The sequence below is a fragment of the Odocoileus virginianus genome, chromosome 17, assembly GCF_023699985.2.
Source record: "Odocoileus virginianus isolate 20LAN1187 ecotype Illinois chromosome 17, Ovbor_1.2, whole genome shotgun sequence".
Classification (NCBI taxonomy): Eukaryota; Metazoa; Chordata; class Mammalia; order Artiodactyla; family Cervidae; genus Odocoileus; species Odocoileus virginianus.
The window spans coordinates 32,597,751-32,618,980 of record NC_069690.1 but is presented as its reverse complement, the minus strand read 5'-3'; the positions used below and the strand labels follow the sequence as shown (position 1 = coordinate 32,618,980).

Below are 21,230 nucleotides of genomic sequence, written 5' to 3'. Positions count from 1 at the left end.
GCTTCGAGTGGTGGGCCCAGACAAACCAGCTTAGTCATCCTGACCATCTGGGGAGCAGAGAGAAGGCAGTTGGAGTCTGGAAGAACCAGGCCCGCATGTTGATGGACTCGTGTTTCAGCAAATCGTGGTGCCTCTTCCTCTTGGGGGCTGGGCGATGGTCTTTGGTGTGGATGCACATTTGTTCATCCGTCCATCCATCCATTAGTTGATGAGCCTTCGGGTTGCTTCCACTCTCAGGCTGCGGTGAGTTACACAGCTGTGAGCAGCCATGTGCGGGGGTCATTTGAGCACCTGCTCTCAGCTCTCCTGGATGTAGCTGGGAGCGGACCTGCTGGGTCTCAGGGTCACCTGTGTGTCCCACTCTCTGGGGAGCCAGTGCACTGTTTCCCACAGTAGCGGCACATTGTTCACTGCCTTTGGCCCAGTGAAGGCTCCAGCTCCTGCCCCTGTCTTTGCAGTCCTCCTGCCGGGCCAGCAGGAACACGGTGAGCGGCTACTTCCTAGCCGGCCGGGACATGACGTGGTGGCCGGTGAGTGCTCCCCGACCTCTCCTGCCCCTCCTTGCACTGGGGCCACATCTGTCCCCTAGGTCAGCCTGCATCTGCATCCCTGCCGTCCCTTCCTGTGTCCTCCTTACACCCAGGGTCACCCCCAGGCTGGGCCAAGCTGGGAGAGATGGGGCCTATGTCATCAGGGGTCCCTGAGCGGCGGTGTGGGGGCAGGTGGTGGAAGGCGTGGAGAGAGCGGGGCTGATGCTAGCTTCTCCCCTCTCTCTCCTCCAGATCGGAGCCTCCCTCTTTGCCAGCAGCGAGGGTTCAGGCCTCTTCATTGGACTGGCGGGCTCGGGAGCGGCTGGAGGCTTGGCGGTGGCCGGCTTTGAGTGGAATGTGAGCTCCAGAGGCGGGTGTCCACCATGGGCGGGAGTGGGGTGGGGTGGGGTGGGCACCAACCTTGATAGGTGCTGGATGGCGCTAATCAGAGCCCACCCCTCCATGGCCAGAGGCAGTATCCAGCAACCAGGATGGCCAAGATCCAGGCAGGCAGGGTTGATGGGGAAGTCAGGTCTACAGAATGCTGCAGGCAGGGAGTCCTGAGCCTTGGCCGTCATCCTTAGTGTTCAAGGCTGCAGAGAGGAGGCAGGGACAGTTCTCGACCCTGTATGTCCCTAGCCTTACCTGCCTCTGTCCCATGCAGGCTACCTACGTGCTGCTGGCCCTGGCATGGGTGTTTGTGCCCATCTACCTCTCCTCGGAGGTGAGTCTGCTCAGGGACAGCCCAGCTGGGGGCCTCAGGACAGCCGGGCCTGGGGTGGAGTGGGTGGTGGCGATGGGCAGGACTGCTGGCTTCACACATGAGTTGGTGAGTGAAACCACAAGTGTCAGCTCTGGGTTTGTTTCTAGTCCAACTAACATTCTCATCAACCCATGGAGACAGGTCCCCTGGGCCTTCAGCCCAGGTGCCTTGTCTGTTGGTCCCTATTGTACCTGCATGTTGCATCTGGAGGAGGATGCTCCATCTACCTGAGCACACAGGCTGCACACCTGGGCCGCACACCTGGGCTGCAAGTCACATCCTCAATTGTGCCGCTTCTTTAGTTCCAGCCAGGCGTCACTAAGTCCGGTGGTTCACATTTCCTGAATGTCTCAGTCTTGTACTTCCCTATCTAGCCAGAGCTCATCTGGATTTGTTATAACAGCCTTCCAACTTGTCCCCCGCTCTCAGCCACAGCCCCCCATGCATCCCTCCTGTCTCAGCCCGCCACAGCCCAACCTAAGCTGCTCACCATGTGATCGGAAGTGTAAGCCTGGAATTCTAGGCCCAGTGCTGGGGCTGTGAGATGCTCCAGGCCCAGTCGCTAGCTGTGGCCTTGCTGTGAGCTTAGCCCCCCGGCCTGTGCCCCTAGATCGTCACCATGCCTGAATACATGCAGAAGCGCTACGGGGGCCAGCGGATTCGTGTGTACCTGTCTGTCCTGTCACTGCTGCTGTCCGTCTTCACCAAGATATCGGTGAGCCACCCCCTCCCCCACCAGCTTCTGGCCAGCTTAGCCGGAACATCCCTGCTCTGGGGCCCTCAAAGAGACCTGACAGCCCCTGATCCGCTTCTGCCTTGTCTGACAGCAGGGGAGACCAAGGCCCAGAGAGGCACACTGACTTGCCCAGGATCACACAGCTGCCCCAGGGCCCCAGGAGAGGGAAGAATGCAGCCCTGTGACTCCTGCTTTGCCCCTGGGTTCTTCTCTGGACTCTGGGTCCTGGTTCTGGCAAGCCAAGAGTGCCCACTAGGGGGAACCCAGAGCCCGCCGTCTCTGGCCCAAGGTGGCAAGTCACTGTCAGCTCCACTACCAGGCTGACCCCCCAGCACCTCCTTTCCCTGGGGGGCCTGGCCTGGGCATATCCTGTCCACACCCTGGGTCTCACAGGGAAGGAGACTGAGGCCAGGATGTGGGGAGCTGGTCCCAAGCCCGTGGGGCCTCCATGGCCACTCCAGGCCCGTGTTCTCCCTCCTGAGTCCCCATCACCAGCCTGTCCCTGGAGGCCATCCAACCGCTCCAGCTCTGGCAAGGCTCAGAAGTGGACAGCGGTCCCTGCACAGACCGAGCCTGGTTCCTCCCTCCTGCCTGGCAGCTTCTGCAGGGGTGTCCAGGGCTTCCTCCTCCACGACCCCAGGAGCCCTGGGAGCCTCGGCCAGGCCTCCACCTGGGCTGCCAGGCCCCTGCTGGGTGGGGGTGGGTTTCAGAGAGAGGGTGGTTAGCAAGCAGGCCCTGCCTTCTCTCCCAAGAGGAACTCCCCCGGGGCTTTCTTCTGGAGCGGCTGCTGTGCCCTCCAGGACGGCTCCCACTTGACTCCTCCCTCTCCTCCCCCTCCTGAGTCCCCTACCCCTCTGGAAGCAGGAACTCAGCACCGTGGGGGGTGCAGATGTAGCACAGGGGATGGCCCTCAGAAGAGAAGGTGGCATTCCTGCTGGGCGGCACAGAGGCGGGGTCTAGTGGAGAAAGGGATGCTGATGGGGAGGGCAAACGCCAAGGGCAGGGGGCGGGTGGGATGCTTTGGGCATGGTCAGGGCGGGGGGGCTCAGACCCCAGGGGTCAGACACCTCAGGACCAGAGGAGGAGCCGGTGGGGGCTGACAGGGAGCGGTGGACCTGGGACTGACCAGCAGTCACATAGCCAGACAGTTGCTGTGTGTTGCTCTCAGGGGTCACTCCCACCCCAGGCCAGAGGGCTGGTGAGAGGTGAGTAAGGGATCTGAGTGCCCAAGCGGCCCAGGGGCTTTGAGCAGGGGTGACACGGTCAGGCTTGTGTTAGTGCTGCCACCCTCCCCTACCAGAGGATGGACTTGAGGGGACAGGGGCGAGAGGCGAGGGGCCAGGGTGGGGTCTGCCAAGGCCAACCTCTCAGCCCATTTGTCCTGTTGGTGGCCCTGAGGCAGAGTTCACATCTCACACTCAGAGCCTGGGCAGGGTGTCCAAAACGGTGGGGGAGTAAGTGCGGGGAGTCCTTAGAGGACACTTTGTGCACAGCCCTGTTTACAGACAAGACAATGGAGAGCTAGGGAGTGGTCACGGTGAATCAGGCAGAGACCATGGTTAGGGCCCAGCGGGCTGATCACTGCCCCACTTTGTGATGAGGTGACTCAGTTGTTGTCATTCAGTTGCTCGGTTGTGTCTGACTGTCTGTGACTCCATGGACTGTAGCTCACCAGTCTCCTCTGTCCATGGGATTCTCCATGACAAGAGTCTCCTCTTGTCCATGGGAGGCAAGAATACTGGAGTGGGTTGCCATTGCTTTCTCCAAGGGATTTTCCAGACCCAGGCATCAAATCATCATGTTCTGCATTGGCCGGCAGATTCTTTACCACTAGTGCCACCAGGGAAGCCCCAGGTGACTCAGTTTACCCACCTATAAAATGGGAGGGAACCCCACTGATGTCAAGGCTGGGGCTTCTGCACTGAGGCTGGGACTGCATGAATGAAGTGGGAGGGAAGCAGGGGGAATGCTGATTGCCAGGCCAGGCCTTGGAGGGACTGGGTTCCCCTGACAAGGCTTTGGGCTGAAGTCATTTGCAGCTCTGGAGCCCAGCAGGGCCCCTGAGGCCCTGACCTCACTGGGCAGAGCCCCTGGAATGCCCTGTGTCCCCACATGCCCAGGAGTCACCCCAGCTCCAGCCTGCTCAGAGACCATAGGGCCCGCCTGCTGCCAGCCCCCAGGCAGGGACACTAGTCTGCAGAGAGAACCGCCAAATGACCCCAGGGGTCCTAAATGCTGGAGGGTAGCCAAGCTCCATCACTGTGTGCTCCGGGCAGGTCACTTAACCTCTGGACAATAGAGAAACGCGTTCTGATGCCCTGGGTCATTCAGGGGCTCGAGGCCAGTTGCTTCAAACCTCTGCGCCTGTATGCCCCTCTGTGGAGTGGAGTGGCTCCCTCAGGGGTCCCACCTGCCCCACACTGGCTTCCCCTGCTCCGAGTCTGCAGAGGCCAGGGGGCTGGTGGGGGCTGCGCACAGTGCCGTGGTGCTCCACACCCACCCCCCACTTTACAGACAGGGTCCCTGGGCTCAGGAGGTAAGGTGACCTGCTCACCAGGGTCACAGACCCAGGGCTTTTAGCTCCTACCCAGCTGCAGCTCGCCTGGGCCCCCAGGGCAGAGTTCAGCAGAAGGAGGGGTCCAATGGGGCTGGGGAACAACCTGGAGCCTGCAGCTGACCACACACTTACCTGGCCTCCAGCAGCACCAGGAGCCTTTACAGAGACCACGCAGGGTCCCCGAGTCCCACCTCCACACCCATGCCCGTGCTGTCCCCACCACCCAACCATTGCTCTCAGAAGGAAGTCCCTGGGCTGCAGAGCGGTTTGGGAAGCAGGGCATTGGGGGCAGGCTGAGTCCTGAGTGATGCAGAGATGGGGACGTTCCCGGACAGAAGGACCTGGGTGAGCTGAGGCCTGGAGGCAGCAAAGTGCTGGGTGTGGAACAGCAGCCAGTCTGGTGTGACCAGAGTCACTTGGGCTTAAAGGGCAGTGTGGCCAGAGCCTGAAGGCTGGGCACACAGACCAGGGCTCCCTTCCAAGGCGACTAGGGTCTGGGGAGGGGTCTTTTTTTTCTTTTTTTTTTTTTTTGGCTGTTCTGGGTCTTGGTTGCTGTGCAGATTTTCTCTAGTTGCAGGACACGGGCTTCTCACTGCAGTGGCTTCTCTTGTTGTGGAGCACAGGCTCTAGGCACACAGGCTTCAGTAGTGGTGGCGCATGAGCTTAGTTGCCCTGAGACCTGTGGGATCTTCCCAGACCAGGGATCGAACCTATGTCTCCTCTGCTTTCTAGAACCCACCCCCTTTCTCCCATTGCCTGGCCACTCCCATCTCTGATACTTGTCAGGGCCTGACCGTGGGGAGGTCCCTTCACCTCCCTGTTCCTGGTCTGATGGAGCGGGACAGACCTTCCTGTTCTTTTATTCAACAGCTGTGGGCCTCTCAGCTTGGGCTGGACACACTACATGCACTGACTCGCTTCCAGGGGTGGGGGCAGAGTGCAGGGCTACTGTTCTGAGAGCAGCTTGTCAGCGTCCTCACACTGGCTGGTCTATACTCCAGGGGAGGGGAGGGGAGGAGCCTGGGGAAGTAGGGGTCTGAGAGCCTGGGTTCAGCAGGGCTGCTGGACCCCTAGCTGGACCGGTGCTCTGGCCTCATGCAGACTGTCCCCCATGTGGCAGCTGACCTGTGGCTTTGCCCAGCCTTCTCAGGAACCTCTTGGCCCCACAGGCTGTGTTTTGGGGTATCTTCCTGACATGAAGCAGGTTTGGACACTTGGGAGGTGGGGCCCCTGGCCTAGCCCTAGGTCCTACAGAACAGGGTCCTCCCTCCTTCTCTGGGCACCCATTGCGCAGTGAAGGTGTGTGTGTGGTCTGTAAAGCCCATTCCAGCACTGATATTCTCAGGCTCGCCCCAGAGCCCTGACTGTCCTGTGCTCCCCAGAGTCTGGGACGGCAGGACTGAGTCCAGTTCAGCCCCTGGGAACAAGCTCCAGCCTGAGACATGGTCCTGATTTCAGTTTCAACCCCATGGGGAGGGAGGGTTCAATAAGCAAGAGAGCTCCTCTGTTCCCCCAGCCTGGCCCGGCATAAGTCTGGTCTCTTCTCGGGGGCCCTGCCTAACAAGGAACAGAGCACAGGGACCCATTTTACACAGAAAGACGTGGGTCTGGAGACCAAGACACAGGGTCCTGTTCTCTGAGACCCACTTCTCCCCCAGGAAGCCCTCCAGGACTCTCCTTCTCCATCCCCAGGCAGGAACCAAAATGAACAGCAAGCTGCTCCCTGGTGGGTAGGGGCTGCTTAGGACTTTATTAACATCAGCAACATCCCCTGCCCACCGTTGTCTTCAGCCAGGATGCCCCCACTGCTCAGGACAGCCCCTGGTGGGTGGGGTGGTCTCCCCTTCCTCGTCAACGAGGCACCAAGGCCACTGGGCGGGTGCGTGGAGCTCCGGGTCCTGGGGTCACCTCGGGCCTCCACACATGCTTCTTTCCTGTCTCCAGATCGACCTGTACGCGGGGGCCCTGTTCGTGCACATCTGCCTGGGCTGGAACTTCTATCTGTCCACCATCATCATGCTCGCCATCACGGCCCTTTACACCATAGCAGGTGCAGCGCCCGGGGACACGCAGGAAACCGGGAGGCTAGCCGGTGGGGGTTCAGGGCACCTCCTCCCATAGCCTGGGACCTGGCCGGTTTGAGCCAGGCACATGGGCCTCTGCAGCTGCTCAGCCAGCCTGGTTGCTGTGTACACCTATGCAAGGGCAAGGGGCACGGGTGTGGGACATCTATCCCTTCCAGAGCTCGGTTGCCTCCCCATTCCTCTCCCGTTGAGGCCAGGCCCCTCCAGCTCTGTCGTCTTCACTTGCAGGGGGCCTGACTGCTGTCATCTACACAGACGCCCTGCAGACACTTGTCATGGTGGTGGGGGCCGTGATCCTGACGATCAAAGGTGAGGGCCATGGGCCTATCCAGTAGCAGGTCCCCCATGTCGGCACTGGGGGTGGGTGTCCCCACAAGGTCAGGCTGTGAGGCCCTCAGCCCCCTGCCAGCCTCCCCTGAGTGGCAGAAGCCTGTTCCCCTCTCATCCCAGCTGCCCTGTGGCACTTCTGTCACCAGCTCAAGCCGGCTGGGGTTTGGCTGCAGAGCTGACGCAGGAAGCAGGGCCATCCATGTCCACCCGGGCTCAGTTATGGGAGGTGGGGCTGTGGGTGGTGTGCAGACACCGCTAGGAGACCACGCACCTGCCTGGACATCTGCCCCCACTGTTTGAAACCTTGTACAAGACCCCACGAAGTGCTGTGGCAGGCAGGACAAAGGCAGGGTGGGAAGAAGGGATTCAGACCAGCATCTCCTGGTCTGGGAACAGGGGTAAGCTTGGGGGCTGTCCCAGAGGTAGTGAGCTCCCCAACCTGGGAAGCATGCAAGCAGAGCCAGGAGGAGCCCATAGAGGGCAAACAGAGGCCTTTACAGTCTCTTCCAGACTCAGACCCTAGGACCCTTGTTTTGTGTCTGTACCTTTGTTCTGAGCGCTCACCTCAGCCTGGCCTGGGCTCCAGATGGGAATGATGCTGGGGGCTGTGTGGAGGGGGTGGGAAGCAGGACCTGGGGCTGCCTGGGCTGTGCACCTGTCTCCTCACAGACCAGGGGCCTGTGTCTCCGGAGCCCACTACAGGAAAGGCACCTGGGCAGCCAGGCCCAGTCTGGTTAGGGGTGGTGGGGCAGTGATCACAGACAAAGCAACAGCCACAGGCTTCCCTGGTGCCTCAGCTGGTAAAGAATCTGCCTGCAATGCAGGAGACCTGGGTTCAATCCCTGGGTTGGGAAGATCTCCTGGAGAAGGGAAAGGCTACCCACTCCAGTATTCTGGCCTGGAGAATTCCATGGACTGTAAAGAGTTGGGCACAACTGAGGGACTTTCACTTTTGGCCCAGACCCCAGAGCAGACAAAGAACAGTGAGCAGTGAATGTCATCTCAGCTCGGGCCAGCTGGCTGTCAGTGTGGCCTTGGTGGCTCCCCTGCCCTTTCGGGACCATTTCCCGTCTCAGAGCCACACCTTCCCTGCCCCCCAGCCACTCTCAGCTCCACCAAAGTCTCATCCTCTGGAAGCCCCTGGGTCAGGACATTACCCCTTCCAACTACTGGGGAAAGTCCTTGAGTGCCAAGGAAAAGACGCAGCTGCCTCCTTGAGTCGACACTGAGCCTGGCGGGGGCCCCCTCCTGGCTGACGGGCATCTAGAGGCTGCAGGACATGGTGTGCCCATGTGCAAAATGTTTCTTTAATATTATTATTTTAAATACAAATAAAATAGTCTTTTGAATTCACTTTTTTTGAAAAACCCTCTATCTCCATACCTTTCCAGACACTGGGAAAGGTGAATGCAAAAAAGTTTGAGTCTCCTATACCAGGGAGTTACTCGTGAGATGAGGGCAGTGGGGCCAGGAGTCACGGCCACCGGCCGCTGACCATCACCATCCCACTCACCCCTGCAGCTTTCGAGCAGATTGGCGGGTACGAGCAGCTGGCAGAGGCCTACGCCCGGGCCGTCCCATCCAGGACCATCTCCAATACCACCTGCCACGTGCCCCGGGCAGATGCCATGCACATGTTCCGAGACCCCTACACTGGGGACCTCCCGTGGACTGGGATGACCTTCGGCCTGACCATCATGGCCGCCTGGTACTGGTGCACGGACCAGGTGAGGGTTCACGGTGCCGCCCTCCCCCATTCCTGCCTTCCAGGGTCCCTGTGGAGGTGCGGGTGGCCCAGGAACCACTGCACGGCGAGCCCAGGCTGGGCAGAGGCCATGGACAGTGTGGCCCGGGCACGGGGTGCTAGGGGTCCTTGCGGTCCCGGGGGGCGTGGGCCCGCCTTTTAGAGTCAGATGGGGCCCACTGGCTGCCACCCGTCCTGGCCTTCAGGTGCTTCGACTGGGACAGTTTGGAGTAAGGGATTCCAAAGGGGCTGGGGTGTTCCTCGGTGGCCCTGCTGTTGGCCAGGGCACTGGCATTTCGGACCGGCCTTGGGCTCGCAGGACCCGGCAGCAGGCGGGGCCCTGGGCCGCTCTTGGCCTGCCAGTGCTGGGGGCTTGCCACAGCTGGGCCTGCTTTCCTGCTGGAGCTCTCAGGGCCGTCGGCAGTGGGGCGGAACCGTGGGGGTCCCAGGGTCCTCAATGGTCGCGGGAAGCCATCTTTCTCTCTGGTGCCCGAGGCAGGGCTTCCATAGTGGTGAAACCGCTGGCACTGGTGGAGAGAGAGTGGAGAGGTGAGACCCGGGCGCTGGAGGCAGCTCCATCCCTTCGTGAGGGCTCTGGCCTGCAGCGAGCATGCCTGGCTTTACTCCCTGGCCCTGCCCCCACCAGCTGGGCGTCCTGGACACGTTTCCTTCCTTCCTGTTTTCCCACAGGTACTACTGGAGTGATCCTGCCCTCGTGGTCACATCAAGGCCAGTGCCTGCTCCTCCCCGAGGCCCTGCCCACCCCCACCCCCCCGTCTGTAAGGGGGCAGATGGGCCTCCACCTGGGCCAGGTCTCTGGTGCCTGGGGGCGGGGTCCTCCTTCCAAGCAGGCACCAGGTGGCCTCAGGGGGCCATGCTCCCTCCCTGGGCAGAAGCAGATAATGTCTTGCCTGCCTGAAGGCCGTGGGTACCTCCAGGCAGCACTTGGGTGGCAGGGGCCCTCAGGGGCACTGGCCTGACCACCATCCTTGATTCTGGACCCTCGGCCTGAGGACCCCACCCTCGGACTGAGGCTGCTTGGCCGAGAGTCAACCCAGCCAGTCACGGTAGAGCGAATGGGGACAGACTTCCTGTGAGGCGGGCCCGGCAGTCCCATCCACAGGACGGGACGCTGAGGCCAGGGTGGGTGCCAGCCAGTAAGGGGCACTCTGCATCTCCCAAGTGTAGGTGTTCCATGTGCTCGCCAGGAGACCCTATCTGGGTTGTGACTGCGGGACACAATCCAGGTGGGAAGGGTCCTGGGCCAGTTTCCCCACCTGTGATAAGTGACATGGTAACATGTGACATGGTGATATGCTCAAGAGTCCCTGTAGGCTGTACCCACTGCAGGCGTCTGCCCAGCACCTGGGAGATCTGAGGCCTAGCCCAGGTGACTGAGGGTCTGGATGAAAGGCCAGCAGTGGAGGGTGGGCAGCGGGTGCCTGGCAGCCCTGTGGACCAGTCGGAGCCCCTTCCTCACCAGGCACCTTTCATTCCCTCCCCACTTAGCATGGGCCTGGCATGGCCCAGTGTCCAGGGCTGGACAGCATTCAAGAGATTTTCCCATGAAGGCCGAGTGAGTCAGCACACAGCCTGGCCTGGAGGTCAGGTTGGATTGGCCTCCTTCATGGATAAGGTCACATGGGAAGGCAGAGGCACTGCTGACCCCATGGGGGTCCAGAGTGTCAGGAGCTTGGGGCCATGTCTGGCCTCAGCCCGACCTCCCTGTCCCCCTCCTGCCCAGGCTAGGTCTACCCGAGGAACCGCTGGGCCTCGGACCAGATCCCCCACCACGCAGGTACCAGTCCACTGGGTCCTACTCAGCCCCTGATCCAGGCAGCCCCATGGTGTGATCAGCGCCACGTAGCAGCTCTGTGTGCTGGGGCCATGAGTGCTTTTCACCTTCTTCAGACATTTCAGTGTCTCCCAGCTCAGCCACAGCATGTAGGCGACGCACAGAACCCAACAAAACCAATGAAACAGGAGGTGGGGGCCGGCCAGGCACAGGGCTCCTGTCTGGGGGCTGCCATACCCTCCCGCTGCAGCTGCTCATCTGCACAGCGGAGAGGCGCACAGACAGGAAGGACCCCAGGCCTGCCCGCTCCGGCGGTGCTGGAGCACACTTGGGTCTCCTGTCGCAGCTGCAGTTTCAGACGGACCATCCCTCTCGGGCAGCAGCTGGGTCTGTCCGCAGCGACCACAACCCTCAGGATCTGCTGCAGACTGGGTGTCGTGTTGAGTGCACAGCCCCCGTCACCTCCTGTCACCCCCGTTCCCACGAGTTCCTCTCGTCCCCTTCTCGCAGCCGAGCGTCTAAACGCTCCTAGGCCGGCACAGGGCCACGGGTGACCCTGCGATGACCCTGATGGACGCCCACACTCCATGACTTGCCGCCAGTCAGCCAGACCTGAGCTTGGCAGTCCACACGCAGCCTCATCCAGGCTGTGCAGCAATCCTGAGGGTCGGGGGTCACATCCCACCTTGCAGACGAGGACACAGCACTTCCCGGGAGGTCCCATGGCTGAGCGGGAGGAGGGAGCGGCCTCAGGCAGGGCCCGTGTGGCAACAGTGCTGACGCTGCTGGGGCCGGGGCGGTGGTCCTGGCCTGGCCTGCGGGGGCACCACTTCTCCAACTGCGGAGTGGGGCAACCACGACTGTCCTGCTCCTGCCCCAGGCCTGGCCACCGAGAGCATATGGAGTGGAGTCACAGAAGACAGTAGGGATTCAGGGAAAGGCTCCTTCAAGGAGTGCAGCCCCAGCTCTTGTAATCACAGGACATCGAGGGGAGGGTCTACAGAGAACCACAGCTCACCCCTCACTGCAGACAGGGAAACGGAGGCCCAAAGTGAGGAGTGGACTGTCCCAAGTTAGAGCTGGTGGAGAGGAGGTGGAACCAGCCTGCCCTGCAGCCCCTGCGCTGCCAGCCTGGCACCGGCCATGTTTTAAGAAAAGCAAAGGCAGTTTATTCTGAACTGCAGCAGGGGAGGTGGCTCCCGTCCCTCACATTTGGCAGAAGCTCAAAGGCAAGCAGAGGAGGGGGAACCTCTGCAGAGGCACAGAGGGGAGGCTGGGGGTGGGGGTGGGGGAACTGACAGGAGGCCACCAGCCTGGGGACACAGGAAGCAGGGACTCAAACTGGGCGCCCGTGAGAATGGTCAGGGTCGGGGGACGAGTTGGAGACAACAGTTAGAGAAGCTGCCAGTTATTAATTAGGTCCTGGTCACCTGGGGCTGATCGTTACAAAGTCACCATGCAGCTTCCTGGGCGGGTGCTGGAAACAGCTATCTGCCTTCCTGCCTGGCTCTGAGAGAGATCAGGGCAGAGGTTTCCCAGGCAGGTTGCCACGGGTCGTGGATCAGAGTACTATATTTTTTTTCTATTGGTTGAGCCACAAGGCTTGTGGGATCTTAGTTCCCCAGCCAGGGACTGAAGCCAGCGCTAACCACTGAACCACCAGGGAAGTCCCAAAGTTCTATTTCTGTATGCAGCCCAGCCACCATCCATGTGCTGTTCAGTCTGCATGGGATGGGCTTCCACAGTTAGTATGTGTGAGTATGCCTCCAAGGACATGCTTTTGCTTTTATCTTGAGGTGACTATAAGAAGAAAATTGCACCGAAGCCAAAATTTTCAAGAATCACCATCTCTGATCCAGACCTCCTTTATCGAGCAAGTTTACAATCTTGAGGGCACTTTCTGAGACACTTAGAGGGACCTCTGAAGAGGCTCATGACAGTTTCTCTTAAGGTGCCAAACCCAAATGGGCACCTAAAGGCCTCAAGGATGAACACTTGCCATTTCTAGCCTTTAGAAAATCCACTTTTGTCAAAGCAAAGGTTTACCCTAAAACAAAGGCTGTGTCCACACCTATGCACAACCCTGTGATTCTGCACTTGCTCCCCAGTATGTTAACTGTCCCCAAGCAGCAGACGTTAGATCAAGTAAGGACCAGTAGGCGCCTAACTACTAGGTACTTAATACCTTCACCCAAGCAAGAACCCGGGGAAAGATGGAGAAAGATTGCATCAAGGAAGCACCTGAGGTCCTTGGTGAAGAACAGGCTATAGGGGCTTCCCTGCTGGCCAGTGGTTAGGAATCCACCTGCCAACACAGGAGACACAGGTTTAATCCCTGGTCCAGGAAGATCCCACATGCTGTGGAGCAACTAAGCTTGTGCCTGAGGCCCATGCACCTAGAGCCTGTGCTCCACAACAGGAGTAGCCCCCGTCTCGCTGCAACTAGAGAAAACCCAAGCATAGCAACGAAGACCCAGCACAGCCAAAGATAAAAAAAAAACAAAAAAAACAGTCTGCAAGCCTCTATTTCCCATGTGTGTCCTTCCTGCCCCTTTGCTTTGATGTAAACGTAGGTAATTTTCTTCAGTTGATGAAAAGGTGCTGGAGGATGAGCCAGGGAGGGTGGAGTCACCAAGTGAACCCAAGGAATGTTCTAGTAGATTCCATTGACTGCACCCTTCAAGCTTTGAAAATTGCTCTGTCCCTGCCTGATTTAGCAAGAAAACATCTATTTTAGAGCTCACCCTGACTGGGACCCTGTAATTAATTGCTTCACCAACAGCCATGTCAGAGGGAACTGCTAGGAGCTACTTGTCAAACTCGCGTGTTTGGGAAATAAGTGAAAATCACAAAGAATTTCTACTTCTGAACTGCAGGAAGTGGTTTAAACTGCAGAACAGCAACTGAAAAATACTTGCATTTAAAAGTTTAGACTGCACAACTGGGAACATACTAGAAACCATGGAGTCGTATGCTTTACGTGGCTGAACTGTGTGTGAATCATATCTCGGTAAAGCTGTTTAAAGCCCCATGTTCTTAAAAGTAGAGTCGTGGTGTCAGAACTGAGAGGATCTCAGGTGCCATCAGTTCCGACTCCCCCCCTCCCATTCTGCAGATCTGGAAATTGAGGCCCAGATAGGCGTCGCCTGCGGCTGCATGAAGAATTACCCTCATATTGCAGCTTCTAGCTCCTTCCAAAACTGACATGCGAGCTTCCCCAAACCCAGGTCCTAAAGCTCCAGACCTCTGCCTGGGACACAAGACACAGCTGGAACCAGTGTCTACTCCTGACACGTGCATTAGCTTGCCGGCCTCTCGTGACAGTGCAGGAGGTGGCGAGAGGGTGGTGGGGGTTGGTCCCTGACATCTCTCCATGGTTTTCTCCAGCCCTCACAACTGCCGGGGTGACAGCCTGGGCAGGACCAACACTCCTCTGTTTGACAGATGGGAAGATTGAGTCCTGGAGAGAACCTGGGCCCCAGATGCTCAGACAACCAGCAGGGGTGCTGTTGGGGGTCGGGGAGGGCGCATCCAGGGCTGACAGGTCAGCTTCTATCTCACACACTCCCTGAGCCCCGCGGAGGAGGAATCCGGGGCAGCTGGGACTCACCCCTTCCCCTGCCCCCAGGTCATCGTGCAGCGGTCACTGTCCGCCCGGGACCTGAACCACGCCAAGGGGGGCTCCATCCTGGCCAGCTATCTCAAGATGTTGCCCATGGGTCTGATCGTCATGCCGGGCATGATCAGCCGCGTGCTGTTCCCAGGTAGGACACGCTCCGGGGCCGGGGTTGCAGGATGTGGAGGGTGCCAGGAGGGGCCAAGGACAGGCAAGCTGTTTCCTGGCCTGGGGGTGCAGGGAGGGACATGGTCCCCGGGCCACAGTCAAAGGGATCCACATGGAGATAGCTGGATATGAGGTCCGGGCAAAGGCCACCTACTGCTGTGTGACCTCACAGTGTGAAGGAATACCTCTGTGCACCGCCATCCCCTCATCACAAACTCGGGAGCAGACCACCCGTGTGACCCTGCACACTTGTCACCTCTGGGCCTGCTACATGTGTCTTCTTCTGGCTCCTGTTCCCTGGCTCAGGCTGCTTCTATGGGACACTGGGTAGTGACCTGCAGCATGTAAGCCCTGCCTGGTTGCTACCACCCCCCCACCATGAGATTTCCCCATAACACAGAAAGCCATCAGCACCAGGGATGCCCAGCAGGTGGCACCTGTGGGTGCTTAGTCCTGGGGCTGGGGCTCCCAGGACCCCGACCCACCTGTGCCTCCTGGTCCACAGGGCGTGCAGCCTGCATTCTCCTCTGGGTGCCCGCCTCTTCTCTCTCCTGACCCTGGGCCCATGAGGAGCCACTAAGGGCTCCGCCGAAGGTTCCACGGGTCATGTGGGGGGCACTCAGCTGTCGGCGGGGGGGCTGGGCCGGCCCGTTGGCCACCTGCTCCGAGTGGCGCCTCCGGAGACAGGCCGAGCGATCCGTCACCTCGAAATACTCGTCTGACACGGAGGAGGAGGCCAGTGAGGCCCGCCGGGGGCCAGGGCCATGGTCAGAGCTGCCTGAGAGGCTGTCCTGGTCACTAAGGGTCACGTAGTCATCGTCGTCTTCCTCCTCCTCCCCGTCCAGCCCGTTGGGGACCACCTGCCCCCCACCATTGGGGTCATCCGGGGTCACAGATAGTTGCCGCTGAAGCGCGGCGTGGCCTGGGCCTGCCGTCCTGGGCAGCCCGTGGTCCGTCCCGTTGTGGGGTGATTCCTGCTCTGGAGTCTCCAGGGCCCAGTCAGCATCACCGCCCTCCTGGGCAAGCACGTCTGCCACTGGGACCGTCCGGGGCTTGGGCACAGGCGGCCGTGGCTGGGCGTCCCCCTGGGGGAGGCTGTTCTCGGCAGGGATGCTGTCTGGTGAGGCGCTGGACTGGAGGGTGGGGCCAGGGTCCTGGCTCTGCCTCCACAGCTGAGTCCCTGCCTGGGACGTGTCTCGGATCTTGATACGGTTCATCTGACTAGGCTGGGGGTTCCAGATGTTGGGGTCGATAATGTTAATGTATCCCAGGATGTCACTGCCAGGCTCGGGGTCGGGCTCCACCCATGTGGGCAGGTAGTCGAACATGTTGGCCCGCTCCAGGTTGAGCAGCCCTGGGTGCACGGGCAGGGGAGGCTCGGGGAGGTCTCCCGGGCGCTCAGCAAGGGCCGCGCCCTGCACCCCCGCAGGCTTCGTAGTGTCCTGCTTCTCGGACGATGACTTGGCGATCTCGTCGGCGCTCTTGGCCTTGACCAGTGCGTACTTGGGGTTGACGAGCTTCTTGGCCATGGTGCCCGACGGCACCAGCGGGACCGAGGGGGGCAGCACAATGGGCTCAGGCTCAGGCTCCTTCTCCATGGGGATGTCCTTGAGGCTGACGCTGTGTGACATGAGGTACAGCTCCTGGAACTGCCGGTCGAACATCTCCACCACCTGGCCCGACAGCACAGAGATCACGTTCCGATCTGTCCTGGCGGCCGACCACGTGAAGCTGCAACACAGGACGGCGGCCTGGTCAGGTGTGGGGTCTCCCTCGCCCCAGTGCACCCAGAGGCCAGTGTCCATCAGACTGCAGCCACAGGAGGCTTTTGGGAGAAGGGAGCAGAGGCAGGGGCGGGCTGGAGCCCCAGGGTCAGGCCTGGCGCAGGGCCTCAGGCAGCCCCATGCACCAAGCCCTTCCTGGGGGTGCGGCCTGGACAGGGTGTGGCGTCCAGCACAGTGACTTGTGCCACCATCAGTATCTGCTTGCCCACCCAGCCCCCTACCCCTGCTTGATGAACCCAGTCGAGCTGGGCCCCGCCAGCCTCATCCCGCCCCCACCCTTGAGCGGCTCTTAGAGTGACCGCCCTGTGAGCCCTGCCCACACTCCACCTCCGGGCTGCTGACACCTTGAGGCTGGAGCAACAGTCTGGTGGAGAAAAGCGTCACTCTGCCTGCTTCTGAGATGGGCAGGTGGCATGCAGGCGGGCCCAGCACCACTCACACCTCAGCAGTTTGGGGACCAGTGAACCAGAATAACCGGGGTGTCATAGGCAGGATTAAGGGCAGAAATCAGCTGGGAACTGGAGCCGCCTCTCCCCCACCCCCCAGAAAGCCAGAGTCACCTGTAGGAGCCACAGATGGCCCGGTCGCCGTCCACGAACATGAACTTCTGGGCCAAGGCGCCCTTGAACTTGGTGGCCGACCGCGTGAAGAACTCGGTTCCTCCACTGCTCCGCACCCTGAGATTCTGGGTTGGAGATAGGAGACGGAATTACATGACCCAGCACTGAGCACCCTACCTGGGCCTGGGGAGGGATCCAGGCGAGCGTGGACAGGAGGGATAAGACAGAGGGAGGGCCTAGAGAAAGGGGTGGTGCATGTGTGGGTCCTGGCCAAGGTGGGTAGGGGAGGCAGGTCCAGCCTGGGGAATGCTACTGCAGGTCTCCAGCAGGAGGGGGAGGTGGACATGTTTCAGGAAGGTCCAGCAGATGGCTGGGGGCTGTGCAGTGGGGTACGGGGCTGCCCTGAGGGACCTGGGTCCTGCACTTGGACAGATCTGTGGCCTTCCCAGCATGGGTGACCACCGTGCCCACCCCCCCACCCCACCCCCATCTCCCCGTCACCACGATGTCCCCGTTCCCTGAGCCCTGCAAGCAGGGATCCTGGCAACCTCACCCTCTTCCCGCAGAGCCAACTCCCTGCCTGGTTCCCAGGGCGGTTCAGGAAATGGCCATATCCCCCCTTGCTGGGCCAGCATGGTCAGCTCAGGAGCTGGTCAGAGAGGTCCCAAGAGACCACGGAAGGGGAGCCAAGACACAGAGGAAGTAGAGGATCTCCCAGGCGTCAGAGGCAGACCTGGTCCAGCCCAGCCCCCTGTCAAGGCTAGATTCCTTCTGCCTTTCTCTGGGCATCAGAGCCCTCCCTCTCTGCAAGTCTGTAGATGTGCCGGGATCTGGGGACAGGCTCCCCTCCTGTCAGGAGAGCTTCCTGTTTGGAGGGAGGGGCAGGCATGAAAGCCCAGTGGTGGGGGGACCCCAGGGTAGGCAGGGCAGGCCTGGCTGAGACCTGGGGGTTGAGAGGACACCTGAGGGCACCCTGACGTGAAACCTCAGGGCAAGAGGCAGACGGGCTCAGGGGGTGCAAGTGTCGCCCAGCTTGCGACTGCCCCAGCTCCCACTCTGGAGGACTGAGTTCAGGAACTCCATTTCTAACACAAGCCCCAGAGAACCTGAGCCTGAAATCCTTTGCATGCCCTGGTGACAGGGTTCTTATTCCCTCCGGGGTCCCTGTGCTCACCGAGGGTGCTGGCCTGTCACACCTTCTGCAACACCCCCATCTGTCGCCCTCGAATACTAAGTCATTCACTGATCCCTGCCGAGGTCCCCAGCCCACAAAGGGGTGACCGTGACAACGACCCCACACTGGAGACAGGGGAGCAGATAGGTAATGACCTTGGCTGTGGGCAGCCTCCTGAGAAGGCTGGCATCCAGGCTGACGTGTGACAGATGAGGAAGTGCTGGTCAGGGTGGGCAGAGGGTGCGGCACCCCAGACTCAGGACGACAAAGGCCTGACTGAGAACCGGGAGGACTTTGGGGGAGAAGGGTGGGCTACGGAGCCTGTAGAGTGGGCCCAGCCAGATGTTGATGAAAGACCCTATGGGGCAGTAGGGAGCCATGGAGGAATGTGAGCAGGGAACAATGGGGGGGGAGCCATTCAGGAAGAATGCATGCATTCACAGGTCGCAAAGGCTGACACTGGGGGCGGGGTTCTGGACGAAAGAACTGGAGGCTGTCTCCACTCCTGCCCTCGGCCCTGGTACTCCATGTCTGTCCCTTCTGTGGCGGGTCACAGACCCCTCTCCTGGGGTGCCCCAGGGTAGGACCCACAAAGGTTGAGGGGCAGGTTCCAGGGATGCCCGCCTGGCTGTGCGGCCCAGCCCAGAAGGCAGATAAACCTCTGCTCCCAGGCTGGCTTCCCCCACTGCTTGTCTGTACACAGCCAGCTCAGCAGGAAGCTGGCTGCGGCCCAGGACAATTAGTGCCCGTGACTTTGTACCAAACACGAAACAGGCTCGGGGACCAGAAGTCTGAACAAAGCTCCTGGAGGCGGTGTGAGGCCTTCCCCTGTCACCTGTGCCTGACCGCAGCCCTGCTCCACAGCTTCTGTGGGTTCCTGGCCCAGAGCTTGGCGCAGTCAGGCCGCAGCTTCTCCTCAGCCTTCAAGGAGGGCCCCCAGCCAGGACTCCCCTCCCACCAGTATCTGCCCCCACCCTCCCCAAAGCTTGTCCCTTGAAGGGCTCAGAAGGTCACCACCTACAGCTCAGAGTGACTCAATCCGTGGGGGAGGCAGGTCTCAGCTTTGCCCGATGCTCTGTGTGACTCTAAGTGACTCTCTGGCCCTCTCTGGGCCTTAGTTTCCCTGACTGCGTGATGGGAGCCTGGCCAACCACTCCAGACCTGTCCAGCCCTGGGGCCCAGCAGCAGGCAGGGGCTTGTGGTAGCTCCCCCCATGGCAGCGCCTGGCTGTTTGGTGCTGGGTGGGGGTGGGTCTGGTCCCACCCCGTGGGGCTGGGCCCAGATGAGGTAACGTCTCAGGAGCCAGGGCTCGGGTGAGCAGAGGTGGAGGATCCACAAAGCCGCGTTGTCTCTGAGCCTGGGATGCTCCCAGCAGAGCACACAGCAGATGGGGGACACAAATGGGTTGCCCTGGCCCTGGGTGATCCCCAGATCCTCAGGAGCCTGTTTCCTGATACGTGCTGGGGCAGTGATGGCTGGGCAGAGCTTCATCCACTCCAGGTGCCACTGCCCCAAGGGTGGATGGACGGGGCAGGGTGTGCTGGGCACAAGGGCTCCATGGAGTCTCCTGTGTACACATGGGGCTGGTGGAAGGTGGGGGGACCATCCCAGACCCCCCTCCCTGAGCAAGTGGGTTATTCTTGAGCTCTGGTCAAACACAGCCCCAGTCCTGGTGCGAAGGGAATGCAAGCTGGCCTCCCCCTGCCTCAGTGTTCTCATCTGTGAAATGGGCCTGTCCACCCCCTGCTTCAGTGCTGCTGTGAAGATTGAGTGCATCGGGGGAGGGCTAGGTGCTCAGCGGCTGCTCCCTAAACTGGAGGGGACAACGGGGGCTGTGCCATGCAGCGCGATGGGAGTGGCATCTCCCTGCTCTCTCCCTCCCACTCAGAGAGCAGAAGGGTGAGGGACACAGAGGAATGGAAAACATCTGAAACGGTGTGGACTCGGGCCCAGGGAGGCTGGGATGCTTGGCCATATGCAATGGTCAGGTGGCTCAGGGAGCAGACTGATTTGCCCAAGGCCTCCAAGTGGACAGGGTCCAGCCCCCAGGGACTGAGGACAGCCCACACCTGCACCCTGGCAGCTCTTTCATCCTCCAGGCCCTGCTGGTACCTTCTGGGTCGGAGGAGGCATGGGGAGGTCCAGAGACCACTCGGAACAGGCCTGACGGGTGACAGCAAGTTCAGGCCAGGTTGGGGACAGACAGCTGTGTCCTGTGTGCCTTCTTCTAAAGGGTCTGTTTTATGGGGCAGGGGGCACCAACACTCCCCCTGGCGTCCCCCAGGAATAGCGAAGCTGGGATGGGACACACCCTTGGGGGCAGGGGACAGAGCAGGAGTGGGGCGCTCCTAGCTCTTCCCTGGGGCCAAGCCGATTGGCTTGGTGACATTCTGGGCCAGGTGGTTCTCTGTTGGGGGCTGTCCTGCGATCGCTAAGCAGCATCCCTGGCTGCCACCTGCAAGATGCACGTACCACAGTGCCCTCCAGGTCACAGCCAGCAAAAAGTGCCCTGAGTCCACTGCAGAGCCTGGCAGAGCCAGGTCAGGGTCCAAGAAGGCAGGTCAGAAGAAGGGGAGCCCCAAGTACCAGAAGGGGGCGGGGACCAGCCTGTCCAGGAGGAGCTGGAATCCGTACATCCTCACCCGGCACCTTCCCACGGCCATCCTGCCTGGGATTCCTTTGTTCCTCAGAAATGGGTCCAGCCTTTGCCTGGGCGGCTGCTGGTTTTTCCAGTTCAGCTGCACAAAGCCATCTAGCTTTTCCAAGCAGCCAGGCATCTCACAGCTCTGGTGCCATCCTCAGTGGTGACTCAAGGCCTGGCTCCCTGACCCGGGTACCCCCCAGCACCGAGTCACCCAATATGTGCCCAGCCCTGGGCCTGGGGTTGTCTTCTCAAGGCCTGTTGCCATGTGTAGCATGGGCACTTGTGCCCACGTTCCCTGGGCCTGGGAGTCAGGGCCCAGCTGAGCAGGCAGGCAGGGGTCTGGGGACAGCTGGGAGCCTCAGGCTGGGGCCAACCCTCCCGCCTCCCAGGAGTGGGCTGAGTCCAAGCAATACTGCAGCTGTTTTCAGACTGTGTTGTCAGCTCAGGGGTTCGGCTAGGGGGCTGCCCTGAGAGGGAGACGTGAGGGGTCACCGGCCAGACCACAGCTCAGAGGGGCGCGGGGAGCCCCATGGCACTCACACCAGAGCTGGGCCCACGGCTGCCCCAGTGCCCTGCCCCCATAGGCCTACCTAACTCTTCATGAAAGCCCTGCCAAATAAGTGACAACATTCCCAATTTTCGACAAAAAGACTGAGGCCCAGAGACCTCAGTGTCTCTGCCCAAGGTTACAGTGCTGAGGGCAGAGCTGCAGCCCAGGCCTGGCTCCTGGTGTTGCCCCCAGACT

General features: G+C 60.7%; 1 protein-coding gene across 1 annotated transcript in view; it reads right to left on the bottom strand.

Annotated features, from left to right (window-relative positions):
• Positions 1 to 8,285: 8,285 nt before the first annotated feature.
• The window catches only part of FAM83G (family with sequence similarity 83 member G), a 29,000-nt gene continuing 16,055 nt past the window's right edge, over positions 8,286 to 21,230 (bottom strand). Inside the window, exons 4-6 of the mRNA XM_020914160.2 lie at positions 16,668 to 16,792; positions 14,809 to 16,054; positions 8,286 to 9,271 (exon numbers count right to left, since the gene is read on the bottom strand). Coding sequence (XP_020769819.2) covers positions 8,864 to 9,271; positions 14,809 to 16,054; positions 16,668 to 16,792 — 1,779 coding nt within the window. The 3' untranslated portion in view covers positions 8,286 to 8,863. The remainder of the gene's footprint in view (positions 9,272 to 14,808; positions 16,055 to 16,667; positions 16,793 to 21,230) is intronic.